This window comes from Canis aureus, chromosome 30 (assembly GCF_053574225.1).
Source record: "Canis aureus isolate CA01 chromosome 30, VMU_Caureus_v.1.0, whole genome shotgun sequence".
NCBI classification, from domain to species: domain Eukaryota; kingdom Metazoa; phylum Chordata; class Mammalia; order Carnivora; family Canidae; genus Canis; species Canis aureus.
Window position 1 is genome coordinate 31,455,227 of NC_135640.1, and position 16,396 is coordinate 31,471,622.

At 45.7% G+C, this 16,396-nt stretch overlaps 1 protein-coding gene and 1 long non-coding RNA gene across 27 annotated transcripts in view; one reads left to right on the top strand and one right to left on the bottom strand.

Moving 5' to 3' along the window:
• The window catches only part of LOC144301830 (uncharacterized), a 70,502-nt gene that overhangs the window by 51,322 nt on the left and 2,784 nt on the right, over positions 1 to 16,396 (top strand). For 7 of the 18 annotated variants that reach the window (XM_077878975.1, XM_077878974.1, XM_077878977.1 and 4 more), the window contains 3 exons: positions 12,560 to 12,647; positions 13,209 to 13,346; positions 14,021 to 14,824. In XM_077878975.1, the coding sequence (XP_077735101.1) occupies positions 12,560 to 12,647; positions 13,209 to 13,346; positions 14,021 to 14,404 (610 nt within the window). In that variant the 3' untranslated portion in view covers positions 14,405 to 14,824. Of the gene's footprint in view, positions 1 to 9,329; positions 9,489 to 12,559; positions 12,648 to 13,208; positions 13,347 to 14,020; positions 14,825 to 14,958; positions 15,124 to 15,763; positions 15,930 to 16,396 lie in introns of those variants that run through there. The other 11 variants (XR_013368719.1, XR_013368720.1, XR_013368717.1 and 8 more) reach the window with 11 other exon arrangements.
• On the bottom strand, positions 6,626 to 10,880 carry LOC144301832 (uncharacterized). Of its 9 annotated transcripts, none has more exons than XR_013368727.1 (6): positions 10,717 to 10,880; positions 9,896 to 10,041; positions 8,572 to 9,340; positions 8,160 to 8,190; positions 7,262 to 8,018; positions 6,626 to 7,150 (listed from the first exon to the last, which is right to left on the bottom strand). It is a non-coding gene; the product is annotated as an uncharacterized LOC144301832 (long non-coding RNA). The 9 variants fall into 9 exon arrangements; XR_013368726.1 differs by having other exon boundaries at positions 6,627 to 7,150; positions 8,148 to 8,190; XR_013368731.1 differs by lacking the exon at positions 8,160 to 8,190 and having other exon boundaries at positions 6,629 to 7,150; positions 8,572 to 8,696; positions 8,802 to 9,340; positions 10,717 to 10,879.

Here is a 16,396-nt window from a genome sequence, read left to right on the forward strand (position 1 = left end):
GGAGAAATGGGAAGGAGATCCCTGGGACTTGTGGTCGAGCCTCTGAATACCTACTTGGGCAATTCTGCTCAAATTAGGGAGGCAAAGCCTGACCACCTTGGCTATAGTCAAGGGCCATCTAGGTGTTTCAGGAAAGTAGGGAACATGGCTTGGGGTTGCCTAGGTTGTTCTGGGGTTCCTGCTCTGGTGCAGTGACCGCTGTGTCTGATGTAGTACCAGCGGGTGACCCTCGAATCACCTCTGGCCTAGTCAGAAAGACTGAGGCTACCTTTTGGGGCCCTGGAAATGTACAACCACCAAGAGAAGACAGCAGTGGTGAGAGCCTTGCAGAAGCTGGGAAGCACCAACACTGGTGGCAGGAAGATGGCTAGTCACTTTGCAGTAGCCAAAACTGTAAGCACGAAGCCAGGCCATCAGGTAGTGGGGGAAGAAAATGAAAACAAGAACAAAAATGGCAAATAACAGAAAGGAAGGACATTTGGTGGAAACTTAGAAGCACAATGCTAAGACTATGTGAGCCTTGTTCAAGCCAAATGCAATCTCAATTTTTAACCAGAGTTGTCAGAGTCTAGAAGTCCTATTCTTCTAGATGCCCTGGTGCCCAGGAGTTGGAGGAGCCCCTAGAAGGATTAGGCAAAGGGGCATAAGCAGAGACAAGGATCAGGATTGAGACAATTGGTGAAATGTGACAAAAGAAAGAGGAAGATGGAGTAATTCGAGACAGTCTAGTCATGGGCCTCAGGACTGAGATGTGGGTCAGGCTATAGAATGTGTATTTGATTATCAATCTCACATGTGCTGAGTCAGTCCATATTCTTGGTTGCATGAAAGATGAATGATTGGTTGATTTAAGCAGAAAAGGAATTTACTGCAAGCAAAGGAGGTATCTATCTCATGGAAACTTCAAGACCTGAAGAACTAAGCTTGGCACCAGGAAGCAAGGAGGAAAATACCTACCACTACACCACACAGGGGAGAGCGTGGTCCCACAGCCCACCTGGAAGCATGGCTCCCATGGTGGAGCCAAGACTTCAATGCCTTCAATCACCACTCCTTTGGCATTTCTGCTACTGCTGCCACCCCCACTTCAATCTTCCTGCCAGGGCAATACACACACAGAATTCGCTACCATTCCAGCTTCATGGAAGCACTTATTCCTAGTTTGAGGAATCAGCATTGCTGCTGTAACAATAGGATCTGTACAGGGCAGTCTGACTCCGTGACACCATTCTAGATGTGGTTTCAAATGATTTTATTCAAATGCCTTATGCCTTCTTGGTGAAGAAAGGCATGAATAAAGAACTTAGGTAGCAGGTGGATATCTTGCTCTTAAAGCAGTGGTGAGATGTCTTCTTCCACCTGGGAACCATAGCAGCCCCCAGTTATTTCAAATAGGTGGAAAGAATTCATATGATTTTTTTGGGGGGAGAAGACCTTCTTGACAACCAGAAGTCATTAAAATTCTATGTGACTCCTTTCTTTGACTTTCTCTCTCTGAGCCCTCGTTGACCTAAGCTTCTTAACTTTTCAGGGGAAAGAAGGGTCTCATTACAAATCTTCACCTAATGGACTCCCCAGTTTGTGGACACTCCCATCTCCCCCAAAACACATACTAATCAATGCCCAAGGCAAGTTTCATGCTCATAGATGGTTGACCACTTTGACCTGCTTGCTGATTTATCTACTGTGCCTACTGAGTCTGTTGTGTTAGCTTTCAAACATTTTTATGCTGGTCGTACTATTACTGTAATTAATTTAATTAAATATTATGCGAATCATCTTTTTTTTTAAATTTTTATTTATTTATGATATCACACAGAGAGAGAGAGAGAGAGGCAGAGACACAGGCAGAGGGAGAAGCAGGCTCCATGCACCGGGAGCCCGACGTGGGATTCGATCCCGGGTCTCCAGGATCGCGCCCTGGGCCAAAGGCAGGCGCCAAACCGCTGCGCCACCCAGGGATCCCCGAATCATCTTTTTTAAAAAAAGATTTATTTATTTGAGAGAGAGAGAGAGAGAGAATGAGTGGGGAAAGGGGAAGAGGGAGAGAATCTCAAGAAGACTGCACACTGAGCACAGAGCCCAATGTGAGGCTCAATCCCTCAGTCGTGAGATCATGACCTGAGTCAAAACCAAGAGTCTGACGGCCAATTGACTGAGCTACCCAGGCCCCCAGGGAAACATCTTTTTTAGAACAAATTGAGCATCGGCCCTGTGCCAGGCTCTGTTCCTCATACCTGGAATAAATTGGTCAACAAAGCAAGAAAGATTTATTTTAAAAAAAATATTTTACTTACTTATTCATGACAGACACAGAAAGAGGCAGAGACACAGGCAGAGGGAGAAGCAGACTCCCTGCGGGGAGCCCGATGTGGGACTCGATCCTAGGACCTTGGGATCATGACCTTAGCCAAAGACAGATGCTCAACGACTGAGCTACACAGGTGTCCCTAAAGATTTTTTTTTTAAAGATTTTATTTATTTATTCATGAGTGACCGAGAGAGGTAGAGAGAGAGAAAGGCAGAGACACAGGTAGAGGGAGAAGCCGGCTCCACGCAAGGAGCCCAATGTGGGACTTGATCCTGGGACTCCAGTATCACGCCCTGGGCCAAAGACAGATGCTAAACCACTGAGCTACCCAGGGATCCCCAAGATTTCTTTTTTTTATGTAACTTATGTTCTTTGCAAAAAGATATAATCTATCTCAGAGAGTTGTGTCTCTGAGAACTGAGTTGCATGCTGCCAGGAGACTCAACAATGTGAGTTGCTCAAAAGTTCTGCTTAATTTGGTGTGGTTGCGACAACTGTAAAGAGATATGAAAACACATTGCAAGGATCTGGAAGGATTCCACACTCAGAACACTTCACAAGTATCTTTAAATTCTTGTTCTATTTTAAAGAAGTCAAAACTAGAAATATATGGATGTGATTTATACAAGAAAAATAACGAAGCCATCCAATCAGCAAGTCCCTACCCAAGAAGGGCTTTGGGCATTCATCAAAAAATAGGTGAAGGAATGGACATTTACATATTTTAAGGTAAACTGAAGTGTTTAAGACAAGAATGTAGTTTTTCCTTTTTTAATATGGATCTTCACTGTAGATGGCCTTTTTTGATTAGCAACCAACATCTAGTCCCACCTGGGTTAGATTTCTTTTTAAAAAAGATTTTATTTATTTATTTATTTATTTATTTATTTATTTGAGAGAGAGAGAGCTCACAGAAGCAGAGGGAGGGGCAAACAGACTTCCTGCTGAGCGGGGAGCTGGACATGGGGCTTGATCCCAGGACTCAGGACCATGACCTGAGCTGAAGGTAGATGCTTAATGGCCTGAGCTACCCACATGTCCTCCACCTGAGTTAGATTAAAGAGTTTCTACTCTGTTTTTCAAGGACTGGTGGAGTCAGGAACTACTTGAAGAGCTGCAGTCTTGAATCCAAAGTTCTGGGAAATCTGTATTTAAATAAAACTTCTAGGGACTGATTAAGAAACAGCCACTGAAGGCTATCTCTCTCTCTCTCTCTTTCTTTCTTTCTTTCTTTCTTTCTTTCTTTCTTTCTTTCTTTCTTTCTTTCTTTCTTTCTTTTTCTTTCTTCTTTCTTTCTTCTTTCTTTCTTCCTTTCTTTCTTCCTTCCTTCCTTCCTTTCTCCTTCCTTCCTTCCTTCCTTCCTTCCTTCCTTCCTTCCTTCCTTCCTTCCTTCCTTTCTTTCTTTCTTTCTTTCTTTCTTTCTTTCTTTCTTTCTTTCTTTCTTTATTTCTTTTTCTTTCCTTTCTTTTCATGCATTTATCCATGAGAGACACACAGAGAGAGGCAGAGACTTAGAGGGAGAAGCAGGTTCCCTGCCGGGGAGCCTGATGCCCGACTTAGCCCCAGGACCCCGGATCACGACCTGAGCCGAAGGCAGATGCTCAACTGCTGAACCACTCAGGTGTCCTGAGAGCTATCTTTCTTTTTTTATTTTATTATTTTATTTTATTATAAATTTATTTTTTATTGGCGTTCAATTTGCCAACATGTAGACTAACACCCAGTGCTCATCCCATCAAGTGCCCCCTCAGTGCCCGTCACTCAGTCACCCCCACCCCCGCCCACCTCCCCTTCCACCACCTAGTTCATTTCCCAGAGTTAGGAGTATCTCGTGTTCTGTCTCCCTCCCTGATATTTCCCACTAATTTTTTCTCCTTTCCCCTTTATTCCCTTTCACTTTTTTTTTATATTCCCCAAATGAATGAGACCATATAATGTTTGTCCTTCTCCGACTGATTTATTTCACTCAGCATAATACCTTCCAGTTCCATCCATGTCGAAGCAAATGGTGGGTATTTGTCGTTTCTAATGGCTGAGGAATAGTCCATTGTATACATAAACCACATCTTCTTTATCCATTCATCTTTTGATGGACACCGAGGCTCCTTCCACAGTTGGGCTATTGTGGCCATTGCTGCTAGAAACATCGGGGTGCAGGTGTCCCGGCATTTCATTGCATCTGTATCTTTGGGGTAAATCCCCAGCAGTGCAATTGCTGGGTCGTAGGGCAGATCTATTTCTTTGAGGAACCTCCACACAGTTTTCCAGAGTGGCTGCACCAGTTTACATTCCCGCCAACAGTGCAAGAGGGTTCCCGTTTCTCCACATCCTCTCCAACATTTGTGGTTTCCTGCCTTGTTAATTTTCCCCATTCTCACTGGGGTGAGGTGGGATCTCATTGTGATTTTGATTTGTATTTCTCTGATGGCAAGTGATGCGGAGCATTTTCTCATGTGCTTGTTGGCCATGTCTATGTCTTCTTCTGTGAGATTTCTGTTCATGTCTTTTGCCCATTTCATGATTGGATTGTTTGTTTCTTGGGTGTTGAGTTTAATAAGTTCTTTATAGATCTTGACAACTAGCCCTTTGTCTGATACGTCATTTGCAAATATCTTCTCCCATTTTGTAGGTTGTCTTTTAGTTTTGTTGACTGTATCCTTTGCTGTGCAAAAGCTTCTTCTCTTGATGAAGTCCCAATAATTCATTTTTGCTTTTGTTTCTCTTGCCTTTGTGGATGTATCTTGCAAGAAGTTACTGTGACCAAGTTCAAAAATCAGGGCAAAACCCATAGATCCTTCTTGGTCTAGACCTTCAACCTTGAAGATCAGGGCTCAGGACACCTTTTGATGGGAAAGCTCGTCTTGTCTTTCAAGGGCCTTTTAGGGGTCTTATTTTGAACTGTGTCAAAGCAGAGACCTGGTATGAAAAGAAATGAAGTCAATGTGCAATTCTTGGTACCTAAATTAGGCATACCAAGGAGATTAATAAAAGACCCTTGACTTGAGCAGTTATAACCTTTTGACAGATTCAGTCAATGTCATGGGTTAGGTTATTAGACAGCATACAGTGTCATTAATAGCAAATCACATGCTACCGATCCTATAGGGCAGTGAGAGACTCAGGGTGACCAATGGGCTCCATTTGCCCAGGATTAAGGGGTTTCCTTGCATGTGGGGTTTTCAGCACTAAAATGGAGACAGTCTTGGGCCAGCCGGGAGAGTTGGCCGCTATAGAGAAGGATCTGGCAAGAACAGCTGGGGAAGGCTTTGCAGAGGAGGAAGATAGCTGAGTGGTGTTGGAGGCTAGATGAAGGCACGACAGCCCAGAGCTGGGAGGGGAGAGTGAGAACGCTAATGCAAATGCATGGACAGCATGGTGCTAGCCCTCTGTTCATTTAAATCCGGATATTTTAGACCTTGCGTGTGTTTGGCAATTACTTGGCATGTTGCTACAAGAAGTGTGACATGTGGCTACAAGAAGTGGCTCTGCAAGCTCAAGTGCTAACAGTTCCTAGGTGCACCTACCTCTGAGTTCAGGTTAATTAGCTCATGTTTGCAGAAGCTTCGAGTGCGTGCAGCACACCCTGAAAACTCAGATATTATTAGCCTGTTAGCACCACCTTAAAAAAAACACACATTTCTGCAGTTCCATCATCCCTTCTTTCTTCTCAATTCCTTTGAAATAGCTGAATGCCTGCAGGTTTCGTAGTGAGCCTCTCGCTGGGACAACAGAGGCAGGCCGCACTGCCCGATGCCTGTGTGAATGCGACTGCAAACCCTCCCGGGGGCCCAGGCAGCATGACTGGTCGGCGGGTGGGCCGATTTCTGAAGTAGGTTGTTGTCCTCCTGTTAGAAGGCTTTGCATTCCTCCTCCCTTCCTCTTCTCTGGTTGTTGGCCTGTTCACGGATCTCCTCTCTGTGTGTATCATCAACCTTGTGTGTACCATAGCTGTACCATCACAGACCATAAGCTAATCTATCAATAGATAGTACATATCTTTTCAGGAGAGTTAGACTAATGTGGCGAGTCCAGCTGAAAACGCTGAACCACCTCTCGACCCTGAGCCCAGGCCAGTGGCTACTGCCTCCTGGGTGTCCAGGCCAAAGGGCTCTGGTGAGGGCTGGACTCTCAAAAGCATGTACATGTGTGAGCAGGTGTATATGTGTATGGGTGTGTACGTGTGCATGGGGGGGGAATGGTGTATGTTGTATGTGTGAGTGTGAATGTGTGTGTGAGAAGATTGCATCTGTATGTCCGTGTCTGTGTATGGTACATGCACATACAAGTATGCACAAAAAAAGGGGAGCTTTTTTTAAAAAAAGATTTTATTTATTTATTCATGAGAGACTCAGAGAGAGGCAGAGACACAGGCAGAGGGAGAAGCAGGCTCCCCATGGGGAGTCTGATGCGGGACCCGATCCCAGGACTTGGGGATCACGACCTGAGCTGAAGGCAGATGCTCAACCTCTGAGCCACCCAGGCGCCCCTGCACACAGCCTTCTTGAGGGATCCCCAAGAGTTGATGGTTATGCTCTGGTGTCGGCTGATTAAGAAGCTTGCCAGCTCCTGAATGTGGGAGCAGAGACATTTCCTTGCTCCTCATTTTGGCGAGAGGCTGAGTGACCGCTCACACGAGTGGTCCCACTCACTTCCAGATCTTCTTTGGGTAATTCCGTGCTTCGGCCAGCCCACCACATGGGGTGGCTGGGGTGAGGTGTCAGCCGAGCTGGTTGGCTTCAGATGTTTCACAAAGCCCAGAAGTCGAGGCTACTCCTGCAGGATTGCTGTTATGAGGTCTTGACAAATCTATGCGGTGGTGGGATGCACACTGGCCACTTCCTACATGACAGTGGAGGAAGAAATGAAGTCTTACTAAGCAGAACAATGGTTTAAAAACCTGGAGAGACAGGCTGGGGAGTGGAGAAGCCAAGAATGTGGGTGTGCACTCACTGTAGGGAGCCCCAGAATCCAAATATCAGAGCCTCCTTGGGCTTTGTCTCCTGTCAGGTTTAGGCAGGTGCAGCCAGGTCCTGGGCACGTGAGTGTTCTTTCCCAGCAACGGTGCCCACGTAAGTTACTGCACAACTGGCCCGTCATCCAGCGTGGCCTTAAGGACTGGAAGTGCTGCGAGGTACCTGGGTGGCTTAGTTGGTTAAGCATCTACTTTTGGCTCAGGTCATAATCCTGGGGTCCTGGGATCGAGGCCCACATTTGTCTGTCTGTCTGTCTGGGCTCCCTGCTCAGTGAGGAGTCTCCTTCTCCCTCTCCCTCTGCCCCTGCTCCTACACACTCTCTCTCAAATAAATAAATAAATACAATCTTTTTTTTTTTTTTTTTTTTTTTTTAAAGAAGAAGTAAAGGAAGTGGTATGTGAATAGGGGTTAGGAGCTGTTTAAAGGTGACATCATTCTCCTCTTTCATATTCTGTCTTTTAAATTGCCACATCAAAAACCTGCGTGACCCATGACCCATGTCTGCAGGATCATGCAGAGACGTTTGAAGTCACTTTTTCAGATGGGACACTGTGTGCCACCTCCTGACAGGACTTCAGAGAAGTTGGCCTCCGGCCACTGGCTTTCTTTTGGTGTAAAAACTGTAGGTTCTCTTGATCTGCAGTGAGACACCTTGACACTGATAACCATCTGACTGTTCTTCCTTTCTTCTCTCTGCCTTTCATTCTTTTCTCTCTCTAGTGTTAACAGAGAACCTGCAAGTGATGAAAAAAAAAATCATGCTTCTAGCAGTCACCAAAGTTCATTCCATATTTTCCCGATGCATATTTTCCCAATGCTCATTTCAACAGTAGGAACTTCATTCTCATTTGGGTGTTCCTTACCATATTACTTACAATAGACGTCAGAGCTGCTCAAAAGAAGTTTCTGCAAGGATGGAAACATTCTGTAACTGCATTGTCCAATATACAGTAGCCACTACTTGGGGCCCTTGAGCACTTGAAATGTGGCTACTGTGTCAGAAGAACCATACTTAAAATTTTACATAATTTTTCATTCATTTTTTTTTTAAAGATCTTAATTATTTATTCCTGGGAGACACACAGAGAGAGGCAGAGGGAGAAGCAGGCTCCCTCTAGGGAGCCCAGTGCAGGACTCAATCCCAGAATCCAGGGATCACGACACTCAACCACTGAGCCACCCAGGCGCCCCAATATTTTACATAATTTTAATTAATTTAAATTTAACCAGCTGCAGGTGACTGCAGGCCACACTGTGGAACAGCATTGTGGTAGAGCAGATACGTACCTCCTAGGGTTTCCTCCTCCTCTGCACCTTTCCAATCCAACTTCGGCTGGTTTTCTTTTTTTCTTTTCTTTTTTTTTTTTATCGTAAGTGATCCAGGCACGCTTCAGCACCCCTCTCCTAGGCTCCTTGACAGAGAGGGAAGTAAGCAAACACTCCTCTGGTTGCCTCGCAATTTCTGCAGCTCTCAGACTCCACACGGAGGGTGGGAGGGTGTGTTGGGCAAGGCTTACTGAAATGTCAGGAGCGTGGTAAGAAAATTTTAGTTCCTCGCCAAGCGTTTTGTTTGTTGATGCAACAGGTTTTTCTGTGGCTCACCCCGAAATGGGGTGCCTGCTGCAGTCTCAGGTGCGTGATATTTCCATTACAGCTTTAATGCCCGTTTGAACTAACAGAAGTTAGGTTTGCTTGAAGGTACTACACGATGATGAACCTTTAGGAGGAAGCCTGTGCAAATTGTGAAAATTGCAATTACGTAACCAGAGAAGAACGTGAAGAGTCCTGGGTTTGCACTGAAGGAAAGCAGAAAGAAAGCAGCTTGGGCTGGAGCTAAACCTCCAACGGAGGAAACACCGTATCTCCAGGACAGAATAATCTGACTGTGACCGCGGGTGATGCTGGCCAAGAGCCTGGATGAGGAAGATTGATGATTGGCAAAGGTGGATTTACTCAAAGAGGCTCCGGGGAGAAGGAGGGGACAAGGAATTTCCAGGGTGGAGAAAGTCAATTTCATACTTTTTAGCAAAAGTCAAAGGCAATTCATTATTGAGCCCTGAAAGGAGAAAGTGGATGGAAAGAGGATATAGCACACATGATGCTACGGTACCCAGAAAAGGTCTGAGGCCCGAGGGCAGTTCATCCGTGTCAGGAGGACAAGACGGATGGGGCCTGCCCACGACTGCGTGTCACGCAGACAGCACGTAAGGGAACAGTGGCCAGGTCTGGGGAAGAGCCCTTGGTTAAAAAAGTAGAAAGTGTCCCCTTCATTTATTCAGCCATCCAGCTGTTTTCATCTGCTCAGGCTGCTGCAACGAGATCCCTAGCCTAGGTGGCTTACACAACAGCAATTCATTTTCCTCAGGGTTCTGGAGGTTGGGTGCTGGCCGATTTGGTTGCTAGTGATGGCACTCTTCTGGCCTATGGGTGGCTCCCTTCTTTCTGTGTCCTCACTTGGCAGGGTGTGGTGAGGGAAGGAGGGGAGAGGGAGGGAGCAGAGGGGAGGTAGGGGAGGCATGAGGGAGGGAGGGAGGAAGAAAGCTCTCTGTTCTCTCTTCTTATAAGGGAAGGCCAGAGGGCACCTGGGTGGCTCAGTGGGTTAAGTATTCACCTTTGTCTCAGGTCATGATCCTAGTGGGACTCGATCCTAGGGTCTTGAAATCGAGTGCTGCATCAGGGTTCTCGCTCAGCGGGGAGGCTGCTTCTCTTTCTGCCTCTCCCTCTGCCTGCCACTCCCCCTACTTGTGCTCTCTCTCTCTGTCAAATAAATAAAATCGTAAAAAAATTAAATAAGGGAAGACCAGAGCCCCCCTCATGACCTCATATGACCCTCATTACCTCCCAAAGGCTCCAACTCCTGATACCATCACATTGGAGGTTAGTGCTTGAACACATGAATTTGGAGGGGAAGACAAATAATAGATACATAACATTGGCCATTCAACAAATGTTTTTTGAGCACCTACTAAGTGCTGGATAAAACCCTGTCTCTGCCTCAAGGAACTCAATGCAAACAGTGACCACCCAAAGGTGTAAGTGTTCTAGTAGAGAAAGTGCTGGGAGAGCACAATGAGGGGCAGGCTCTCCCTGGGGGTGTATGGGTTAAGGTTATGAGACATCTGAGTGACAATTTTTCTTTTTTTTCCCCTTTTTGCCTTTCTTCTTCCCTCCTTCTCTCACCATCTCTTTCCTTCTGACCTCATTCACCCAATCAAAAACGTTTATTGAGTGTCTAGTAAGTCCTATTCTACTGCCCAAAGTTATGGCTCTCAATGAGTCAGACAAAAATACTTGACTTTTGGTGACTACATTCTGGAAGAATAAGATAATAAATAATAAGCAGGTAGGTAAACTATGACACAGTTTTAACAGATTATTATTTCTTTGCCTCAGGTTTATTTTTTAAAATTTTATTATTGAGATATAGCTAACATATAATGTTCAGGTGCACAACATAGTAATTCAACAATTGTATACATTACAAGCATCTCTTGAAGGACTAGGGAGGCATAGTCAGGGTGACTCTCAGACAGCTGACAGTATGTGCCAGGTCAGGGGGGTGGTCCAGGCACAGTGTGTTCTGACACTTGTGCTTATATGTTGTGTCATAGTACTAGGAATGATGGCACGAGCTAGGATTGGTCAGCAGGAGATGACCTCAGAGAGGCAGGTTGAGCTTGGAAGATCGAGATATGCCGTGCTAAGGACTTTGAACCTGATCCCAAAGGAAATGGGAAGTCTGAGAGCTAGAGCAGGGTTTTTTGTTTGCTTGGGTTTTTGTTTGTTTTTTTTGTTTTTTTAAAATATTTTATTTACTTATTCATGAGAGACATACAGAGAGAGGCAGAGACACAGGCAGAGGAAGAAGTAGGCTCCCCACGGGGAGCCCGATGTGGGACTCGATCCTAGGACCCCAGGATCATGACCTGAGCCGAAGGAAGACACTCAACCATTGAGCCACCCAGGGGTCCTAGAGCAGGGTTTTAAACAAGAGACTATGCAGATCTATGTGTCGGAAGCTAGTGGGCATTGTGTTAGTCTTCTAGGGCTACCATAACAAAGTTCTATAGGCTGGGTGATTGGAACAACTGAAATGGATTTTCTTACAATCCTGGAGTCTGGAAGTCTGACATCAAGGTGTTGGCAGGTTCGGTCTCTTCGGAGGCCTCTCTTTTCAATTTGTAAATGGCCATCTTTCCCCTGTGTCTTCACACGGTCTTCCCTCTATTGGGATGCCTATGTCCAAATTTCCTCTTTTGTGAGGACACCAGTCCTATTGAATTAGAACCTACCCTAATGACCTCATTTTAACTTGTCACCTCCTTAAAGCCCTATCTCCAAATATGGGTACATTGTGAGGTACTGGAAATTAGGACTTCAAAATAATGAATTTGAGCAGGGGCTGGGATGGCAGGGGGCACAATTCAGGCCATAACAGGCATCCGAGCTGAAGGTAGCCTGGATAACAGAGACTGGTAAGTGGTGAACTAGTTTAAAGCTCTTTTGAACAAACCCACTGTGATAGTGAAGACCGGATTTGAGGGGAGGGGCACGTAGGGACAGGGAGAAGGTGATAGACTGGAGAGGCATTTGAGAGGAGGCTGCTGGCTAAAAGTAAAGCAGGGAATTTACTAGAAGGGAGAAGTTTGGAACCCTTAACTCAAAATTCCTACCTTGTGTCAATAAATGTTTGACACATAAATGGGTATGGATGGAAGCCCATGAGTTCAGGATGTAATAGGAACAGCGACCACAACGTGGTGAGATCCAGCCAAGTGCTACTGAGATAGAAGTCTGACACTTACGGTAATAATTTCTTATTCCAGATCTCCTCACTCTGCTAATACATTCTGCTTCTGTATGTGCCCAAGCGCTTGAGCATACACCTCCATCAGCTCCAAACCAAGGGGCCAGTCATATTTCCTAATATTCCAAAGAAGAGATTGGTGACAGATCTGATTTTCAGGAACAGAGTTATCTAGAAAAATCACTGGAGGGATGTAGATGCAGTGAAAGTAATCCTTTGTTCCCTCTTAAACCTCATCATTCTTACATTGTATGTTCTTAGCATTACTGAGACTATTACTTTATGACATTTCTTATGTGATCTGCTTGTTTTCGACCCAACACCAGAGGCAACCCGACCAGATAGATCCCCGACTTCATTGAAAAATAGCTACCAAGCTGAGCAACTTCTAAAATGGAACTTCTAAAGCCTTCCCTTCCCTTTGAGCCATTGCCCTAAAATTGAACTCTTCTGCCTTTTTCTCCCCAGGGCTCCTTCCTGCTGCTGGGCCACTGCCACTGCTGTCTTCCTCCAAAACACTGCCTGGCACCTAGAGCATGGCGCCGCTAAGCATCAGGTAAGAGGGGAGAAGGCAAGAGGGTGAGTAGGGCAGAGTTCCTGCCTCCCAGGGGCACATGGTCTCATGAAAGAAAAGAGAAGCACAGGATGTTGAAATGGGACTCTTGTCTCCATTTTGGCTGATGTGGCAAGTCAAAAGAGGCAAGAGCAATGACATTGCACAGGGAGGTGTGTGGTTTCCCAGGCAGGACTGCAAAGGGGAGTGTTGGAAGCCAGATTTGAGGCCCCAGCTGACCACCAGCTGCAGCCGATATAAAACACTGGAGAGGGATTCCCTGGGTGGCTCAGTCCGTTAAGCATCCATCTCTTGATCTCAACTCAGGTCTTGATCTCAGAGTCATACGTTCAAGCTGCACATTGAGCTCCATGCTGGGCATGGAACTTACTTCAAACAAAACAAAACAAAACATAACATAACAAAACACACTGGAGAGGCCAAGAGAGGGTTCGGAGTTTAGACAGAGCACTTCTTTGAAGAGAAATACGCATTATGCATTGAATTTTATCCCTCCATGGGGGTGGGGGGGTGGGTTGCTACCTTCTTTCCTTGGTCTGTGAGTTCTCAGGGGCCCAGAGTATGGTTCAGGTATGTGAATTCTCATGGACAAGAGGCTGGCTGAGGCCACAGAGAAGAGAGCTGTATGGCTGTACTTGTACTGAACTCGGGCCAAAGACGTATGTTCGCTGTGGACCAGAGGTGAGCATGTGAGAGAGAGAAACAGAGAGAGAGAGAGAGCGAGCCCTGGGGGATTATCATAAAGAAGGGCCAGAGCAGAAAGAAGCTAGAGGTATTGCTAGGTGACCAGGGACCAAGGGAAGGCTTCTAAGTGATCAGCTAGATGGGACCCTTCTGCCTGACTCATAGGCATGACAGGTGGGAAATATCCCCAGTTTTGGGGGGACAGGAGAGAGGTTCGGAGAAAGAGTTGGCTTCACATGTGAGCTGTGGCCAATGGCAGTTTACTCTGCCCTGCTCCCTGATTCTAACCTTGGGGAGGTCAAAGGTGCAGGTGGACAAGCGAGGGAAAGAGGGAAAGAGAAGAAGCCATCTGCACAGTTCCAGGGCCTGCCAGAAGGAGACCCAAACTGAGAGAGAGGGACCTTCATGTTAAATGGACATTTGACTATGATGTGGGCTGGATGTTGGGAATGTATAATCTGAGAGAAGCAGGAAGCCACAGATCCTGCCTGAGATTTCGTCTGGGGGCAGGGAAAGAGCTAGCCCCTCCAGAGGGTGGGACCATTCTTTTAGGGTAAGGAGGCATTGTATTCTCATTGTGCCTGGTGAGTTCCCCTCTTTACAGTACTGACTGTATGCACACACAATGATGAACTCAGCCAGAGTAACATGCATGTCTCTTGTCCCCTTAGTGCACAAGAGAACACGAGTGCAAAGACTCATCGGACACCTGCTATGTGCGGGACTCAGCTGAATCCATGAACTCCATGACAGCAGGTTTTGAGAATTTGACAAAGGGAGAATCACATAGGAGTGGAGTAGAAAAGAGGAAAGGCTTCCTGGAAGAGAGAGGATGGAGATGGGTCCTGCAGAAGCCATCAGCCCTGGATGGGCAACCAATGGCCTGTGAGGCTCTCCCGACAGTGACCAGTGTTCTGGCACAGCTTGGGGGAAGAGTGCTCCAATTTTGTGACAGCACAGAGTGTGCCAAAAATCACATGAGTACGAGTCCATTAAATGAACTAGAATATAGTAGACAAGCTATAGGGACAGAAAGTAGATCAGTGTTTGCCTAGGGTTGAAGAAGTGCTAATGAGTGCAGGGGTTCTTGCTGGGATGATAATATTTTTTAAAATTTGATTGAGATGTCGGTTACCTTACATACACCAAATATATCGAAACCATTGAATTAGACACTTGAAATGGATGAATTGCATGGTATGTGAATGCTATCTCAAAAAGGCTGTTAAAAAAAGAACTAGTCACAGCACAATAAATATAGATGATACAATCTGTAGAGAATTCGGAATCTGGCAACACTAGACAACATGTCATTTAAGAATAGGTGGCAAAACTATAAAGAAATCAAAGGAATATAGTTAATAATATTGTAATAACTTTGTACGGTGACAGATGATTACTAGACTTTTTGTGGGGATACCGTAGGATATTGAATGTCACTTGTATGTCAGTAATAAAAAAAGAAATGAAAAGAATGATCCTTCAAATGTCAGGAGAGTATTTGTTCTTGGAGGCAGGAGGGCAGCAGGTAAATGGGGGAGCACAGAAGTCAGTGGCCATCTAACAAACTCGACATAACTGAGTCTTACTGCAACTGGTGTTTTCGCAGGCACGATCTTTTTAAAAATAATTGTACGTCTCTTAGGAACAATCTTTTGAATGTATGACATGTCTTAAAATAAAGAAATAGAAAATGAGAGGAGGAGGAGGAGGCCAAAGGAGAGGCAGGACCAAAAGTTACCTGGCATTCATGGTGCAGAGTCCAGAGCACCAGGTGAGACGTTGCATTTAACAAAGACAATGGGGAGCCACATGGGGAGTCAGTTGAGGGGATGGGAGTGGTAGGTTAAGAAAGGATTCGGGCTCTGTGAGCAGGGAGTGGCCTGGGGTGGGGAGAAGCCCCAGGGGAATGAGGAAGGGTCTAAGCAGGGGCAGTGGGCCAGTGGAGGCTGTGCCACAGGAATAGTGTGAGGACCACCGTGCAGAAACCGATGATGTGAGAGTCAGGGATGAAAGATGTCTGGGAGGATGAATGGCAGCATCATGGGCAGAGATAGGGAGTCAGGGAGGAGAGGCTGGAAGGAAGAGAAGATGAATAGTTTAGCTTTGGATATCCATGGAGTATAAGAAACTATTATAAAATGAAGGATCTCAGGAGATTGCAACTATAACTTGGCAAATTGTAGGTTCCCGAGTAATTACTGGTCTTTCTAAGTTCTATCTGGGCCTTGTTCTTGGTTCCTTGAGGAACCTGCCTGTTCATTGTAGTTCCAATCCTCTCTATCCCAGTCCTCTCTGTATCTGCAGTCCCCAACTCCTACAAGTTCCCAAGATACAGAACAAGATGAGTCCCATTGGTTTAGCCTGGGGCCTTGGCAGTGCAGATTTTGAGAGGATGCTTTTTCGCTTCCCAGCTCTGAAAACTCTCTCTGAGTAAATTCTTCTTGGATGTCCCAGCTTCTTGTTCCCCTGGGAACCTTATCTGGCATAGCTTGTGAGAGGAGCAGAAATGAAGATCCCCAGGAGGATAAGTCTCCTAAGGCTAGAAGCTGAAGGAAGAGCAGGCTCATCCAGTTCCAGGTAGGAGGAGCAGGTGTGCAGGTGCCGATGACAGTGTGAGTGAAGCTGACAGGGAGGGTCCCAAGGGGAAGCCAAAGGCCAGATTGTGCAAGCAGTTTGAACTTGATCATTCACCCTAAGGGTAACTAGCTATTGAAGGTTTTGAAGTAGGAAAGTGATACGATCAGTTTCTACTTGTGTCTAATGAGCATTTACTGTGCGCCAGGAATCTTTCAGTCTTTTCATATACACTGTCTAACCTTTTTAATAGTTCTGTGGGGCTGAATATGATCCATCCGACCCTCCAATCATCTGTCCATCCATCCATCCACCCGTCCATCCATCCAATCATCCATCCATCCATCCATCCAACCATCCATTCATCCATTCAATCCATCCAACATCTTTTAAAAAATTGAAGACAGCTTTGTGCTAACCGCTGTACTCATGTTCTTTGTTTGTTTTTTTTTTTTTTGAAGATTTTATTT